At 42.5% G+C, this 5,962-nt stretch overlaps 1 protein-coding gene across 2 annotated transcripts; it reads left to right on the top strand.

The window, feature by feature from the left end:
- The first annotated feature begins 731 nt into the window (after positions 1 to 731).
- sult6b1l.L (sulfotransferase 6B1-like L homeolog) lies at positions 732 to 5,962 on the top strand. 2 transcript variants are annotated; one of them, NM_001097676.1, is given in 16 exon segments: positions 795 to 958; positions 1,193 to 1,389; positions 1,598 to 1,599; positions 1,602 to 1,604; positions 1,606 to 1,608; positions 1,611 to 1,617; positions 1,620 to 1,643; positions 1,646 to 1,665; positions 1,667 to 1,676; positions 1,678 to 1,685; positions 1,688 to 1,691; positions 1,694 to 1,700; positions 2,833 to 2,839; positions 3,199 to 3,295; positions 3,540 to 3,726; positions 4,996 to 5,962. In NM_001097676.1, coding segments are annotated over 16 exon segments (831 nt in total). In that variant the 5' UTR covers positions 795 to 819; the 3' UTR covers positions 5,112 to 5,962.

Below are 5,962 nucleotides of genomic sequence, written 5' to 3'. Positions count from 1 at the left end.
ACTTAGGACATGTATTATCCATCTTCTCCTCATGGCCAGTTCCTCCTATGTCTTCTCAAGTAGATAAGCCAACATTTTAATGAAGCTACAGGCTTTAGGACTTCTTGTAGGACATCACAAAGCCACACCGCTAACCTGGAAGGAACTGAACACCCAAGAAGACATGACTGCCCAACTGAAGGCCCACTGGCCACATAGAGTGTGCAGGTTACTATAGACACAAATACACCCCTTTGCCACCCTTGGGCATTAGCTCTTCCAGAACTTTACTAGAACTGGGTATGTTTGGTGCTCAGGTAGTTAAACTGGAAAGAGAGATCATACTGGGAAATGTGAACCTGATGAACCATGAATACCCTTAATATATCCTTATATCATGGCGCCCCACCACATTCCTCGGCACACTCTCACTTCTTATTGAATTTTACCCCCTTTATCAGAGAGATTCTTGGCCGCTGCCAGATAACGAGAATAATTATTGCCCATGAATGAGTAAGGTGACCGGGTTTCTTTAAATGTTAATATTATACAACAATACCTTCAAAAAAAATTCAGCTGGACTCGTGTCTAAGGCCAAGAAGTTGCAGTCGATACTTATACAATCAGCTGGAGTCATAAAGAACCATAAAGTTGCTGATAAGTTTGTTTGCTAATTATTGACTGAAAGGAAATATTGGGAAACAGCGAGAATTCACCTCCCCGTCCTCCTATATATAAAGCTGCATCGCAGGTCAGTTTGCTGTTGCATCCCAGCAGTGCATCCCAGCAGTGCATCCCAGCAGTGCATCCCACAAGTAACATCAGCTTCAGCCTAGAACAATGTCGGCCCAATCGGACCTCATTCACATGTTCAATGGAGTTCCCTTCACAACAAAATCCTCACCCGATCTGCTGAGAGCCTTAAACAACTTCCAAGCCAGGGATGATGACCTTCTGCTGGTGTCCTATCCAAAATCTGGTAAGAATTCCCCTTCCCCATGACCCTGGGAGAGGTAGATGAAGACTAGGCCAGCCTGAAGGGCTTATTGAGTTGTATTTGGGGAGAATCTACTGGATGCCTACCCTGAAACATGTATTTCTGTCTTAGATAGTCTTCAAACAATGTATTCATTGGATTTAGGGGTTTACACAGGGCACTACCCTAGCATTTTTTTGTTTTACATTGAAGTCTTCTGGTTTTGCTTCCTTCTAGGCACCCACTGGCTGGCAGAAATTCTGAGGCAACTCTACAATGCCAAAGCCCCCAACAAGGTCTCTATAACTTCTCCTATTGAGTTTGGAGATGTTGGAAAGCTAGAGGAACTGAAGTCTATCACTACCAGGAGGATCATCCCAACACATCTGAGCTATGAGATGATCCCAAATGACTTCAAGGACAGAAAATGCAAGGTAAGACATGTATCATGTCTGAACGTCCAGAGAATGAGCGCGGACTTGGACTTCATTTAAGAAATAAATGCTTTGATGGTAGCCTAAATTGAACTAAATTAGTTGGATGTAAAAAATGTTCACATATGACATTAATACAATAAAACATGCAGTAATATGAGTTTTTTGTACCTTATTTATAGACTGGATGTATGTCTCTCTCTTTCAGTTATTTCACATAAAAACCCAAAGACAACACAGTTTTCCTTTTTACCTAAAAAAAAAACCCAACCTCCCCCATTGAAAAATCATGCTTACAGGATATTTCTTACAGGCAGGAAAATAGCATTAAAATATTGAGAAATTCTATGTTAGTCATTAAACATCAACTGTGGCTGTCCCCAAACTGTAGCCAATCACAGCATGATTACATCTATAGGGCTGGACCAAACTGCGGTCATTCAGAACATTAGAATCTTCCAAGGGCTAAACCAACTTGTAGACAATCTTGGGAAGAAAGTTTTCAGGGGAACACAATCCTGTAGGTAGGCCTAGATCAACCAGGCGATAGTCAGAGCAATAGAACATTCCCAGTGATAGAAAAACGTGCAGACAATCAGAACATTAGAACATTCAGAGGACCAGATTAACCTGTAGCTAATAAGAACTTTAGGACATTAGCAGGGCCAGACCAACCTGCAGCTAACCAGAACGTCAGAATGTTCCCATGGATAGACCAATCTGTAGCCAATCAGATCATTAGAACATTCTCAGGTCCAGTCCAATCTGTAGCTAATCAGAACTTTAGAACATTCCCAGGTCTAGACCATCCTGTAGACAATCAGAACATTAGAACATTCTGAGGTCCAGTCCAACCTGTAGCTAATCAGAATATTAGAACATTCAGAAGACCAGATTGACCTGTAGCTAATAAGAATTTTAGGACATTCCCAGAGCCAGTCCAACCTGTAGCCAACCAAATCATTAGAATGTTCTCAGGGTCTGACCAACCTGTAGCTAATCAGAATGTTAGAACAATACCAGAGCTAGACCATCCTGTAGTCAGAACATTAGAACTTTTCCAGGGCTAAGCAACCTGCAACCAATGAGAGAATTATAATATTCCCAGGACAAGACCAATTTAGATGTTAACAAAGCTAAGCACCAGTGACAATAGGACTGTGGTTCCCAAACTAATGGTCCGGCACTCATTGGGGGATTAGAAGTAGTGGTAGGGCATGCTAATCCTGAAAGCCAGGTAGGGTAGGATATGGTCCTCTGGATTCTCCTGAAAGCCCAGCCTGGAGGTTAAACATATAAATCCTTATATCTAGGACCTTGTTATGAGCTGAGGGGGTCCAAATGTTGAACTTCAAACAGTTCAATAACTTCCAGGAAGCACATGAAGCTCTGCATGAAATGAAGTCCATGCAGATCACTTTTACATTGCGTCACTTGAGTAAAATGGACAAGAGGCATCACTAAGTGAATTGTCCATCTCTTGTAACATTCCGTCGGCTGATTTGAAGGCCAATAAAATAGAAAGGGATAATAAAGATAAGTTATCCCCACATGAAGATACTCTCCCTCTACACTTCTGAGTAAGACTCTCTGTTGTGTAACACTCAGCAATGAGGAACTGTTCATTAGCAGCAAATACATCAACTGGTCAAAGTCTTGCTCTACTGGCACCAGGTGACGTCAGGAACACCAGGAGGCCAATGATGTCACTAGAAATTGGGATATTATAGTGGACTGACTATCTACAGACTATGATTCACTGCAGTTTTTGTGTTTTTACAAAGATGTGAATTTTTTTTTTAAATTTTCAGTTGTGTGTGGATCCTGGTTTGACCATATTTTGGGGTGGGAGGAGCACAGGAACGAAATGTCAACTCTCTTCCTGTACTACGAGGCCATGAAGAAGGTGAGGTTTCATTTTATTTCCTGTTGAATCTGATTCTTGTGCTGCCTGGAAATCTGCAGTGGGGGGAGGGGGGGGGTCTTGAAATAGAATATAATAGAAATATAATAATGACTCTTATAATTCATGAGAAGTCTGACCATTGGAAACGTAATGTAGGTGGGGCATAATCATCATGGTATATTGCTATAATTTATATTCTAATTTCTATATGAAAAGTCCTGGACTCTTGTTCTCTTCCCTTCAGGACCTCCCCAAATCTGTTAGAAAAATCAGCTCTTTCCTCAGCATCAATCTCAGCGACAATGAAATCAGTGCCGTCTGCAAGAAGACCTCATTCGGGGAGATGAAAACCAGTGTGGAGAAGGAGAACAATGACCCAAGCCACACAGTGTGCGCTCTGACAACCAACAAGAAGCTCATCTTCAGGAAGGGTAAGGGATCTATGTAGGGTGCAAATAGGGGCAGGTGACCTTGGTCTTACATATAGTAAGGTAAAAAAAACACCAGTTGTGGGTAAGAAGAGTTTTGGATAGCAAATATAGTAGGGCAATTTCGAGATAGTAGAAAGCAATAAGACGAGATGGAGATTTTAAGGCAAGATTGTGACAGCAGGACAAGATGGAGACCATAGGATAAAAGGTGACTGTAGGGCACAATGGAGACAGTAGAACCAGGATGGAGACAGTAGAGCAAGATGAAGACAGTAGGGCAAAATGGAGACAATAAGACAAGGTAGAGACAGTAGAGCAAGATGGAGATGATAGGACAAGATGGAGACGATAGGACAAGATGGACAGTAGGGCAAGATGGAGACAGTAGGACACAATGGAGACAGTGTGGCAAGATGGAGACAGTAGGGCAAGATGGAGACGGTAAGGCAAGATGGAGACAGTAGGACAAATGGAGATAGTGGGACAAGATGGAGACAGTAGACAAGATGAAGACAGTATGGCAAGATTGGGACAGTAGGACAAGTTGGAGACAGTAGAGCAGGATGGAGACAGTAGGGCAAGATGGAGACAGTAGGACAAGATGGAGACAGTAGGACACAATGGAGACAGTGTGGCAAGATGGAGACATTAGGGCAAGATGGAGACGGTAGGGCAAGATGGAGACAGTAGGACAAGATGGAGACAGTGGGACAAGATGGAACAGTAGACAAGATGAAGACAGTATGGCAAGATGGGACAGTAGGACAAGTTGGAGACAGTAGGATAAGATGTAATCAGTTAGAGCAAGATGGAGACAGTAATGAAAGATGGAAACCATACGGCAAGAAGGTGACAGTAGGACACAATGGTGGCTGTAAGAATGATGGTGACATTAGACTAGATGGAGTTAGTAAGCCCCTGGATAGATGGAGACAATAAGTCAATAGTGTGACAGTTGGACAATATTGAAGACAGAAGGAAAAAAAAGGAAAACATAGAGACATGGGGGCAAGGTGGTCATAGTGGGACAATGAAGGAGGAAAGATGGAGACAGAAGAGCAAGATAGCAATAGTTAGGGTTAATAGGGGATGTTGCCCAAGCAGACACCCTTCAGTTGTTTTTAATGTTCAACAGCTCAAGGCTGTTAGGAGATGTTGGGAGCTGTAATCCCTCAGCAGCTGAAGGGCCACAGGTTGGACTGTCCTACAGACTCATGAAGGTACACCAGTGTGACAGAAGTACCCACATATAACCTCTTTCTGTTTCAGGGACCGTCGGTGACTGGAAACAATATTTCACACCAAAACAGAACCGATTATTGGATGAACTCTACAAGGCAAAGATGGATTCCAGCTCTTTGGCCAAGAACATTGTCTACGAGTAGCAAGAATGAGACCCGAGACTGATCATTATGGAATCTCTGTATATCTGAGACTAAACAAGTGTGAGATGTTACAATCCCCAACAGAAAACTCTGCACCCCTGATTGCTGATTCAAAAATGGCTGCCCCGTGTCTGCCAATCAATTTCTTTCCTTGTGGTGGTGACCCCGCCCCATTCCTATGGCCATTTCCTCTCCAGTACAAGGGAACTATTACTATTGGTGTAGCACAATCCTCATTGTAATGAATGTCCCTTGTGTTGTTGTAATGCAGATCAGTACTAGGGCTGGTGTATGTAACGGGGTTAATACTAATTAGATGGTTCTTCTTAATCAGAGAAATGAAAAGCACTTTATCATTAGGGGAAGAATCAGTTCCCCAATTATCATTATGATCTTAGGGCCGACATTTAAGTGGAAGGCTGGCTGCTTTGAAGCCCCATTGCTGTAGAAGCTGGAGGCTCTGATGGTCAATGGAGTCTCCCTGGTGAAGACCACAGAACTATAGCCAAGAGCTGGTGCAATTTGAATATATTCCCCATTAAACTGCTTCCCACTACCTGCAAACATACAGAACAAGCAAGTTGCTTCATATTCCATCTACTGTTGGGCAAAACTGTTGTTTAACTTGAACTCTCTGCATTCACTTTCCAAGCCGGGTTGTTTTTGCAGGTATTATATTTCTCCTAATAACAGGGTTCCAAAACCAGAACTGTACCTCCAGGCCTGTCTCTTATTGGTTTGAATCTAAACTTGTATTGTCTTGTATTGTTTTTCTGTGAACTCGCCACCAGGGAAGATTAATAGGCTGAACTGTTTGCTTTATACACTGAATAAACTACTTCAGATACTGA

The sequence above is a fragment of the Xenopus laevis genome, chromosome 3L (genome assembly GCF_017654675.1).
Source record: "Xenopus laevis strain J_2021 chromosome 3L, Xenopus_laevis_v10.1, whole genome shotgun sequence".
In the NCBI taxonomy this organism is placed as follows: Eukaryota; Metazoa; Chordata; class Amphibia; order Anura; family Pipidae; genus Xenopus; species Xenopus laevis.
Note: the sequence above shows the minus strand (reverse complement) of the source record. Positions and strands in the feature narration are given on the sequence as shown.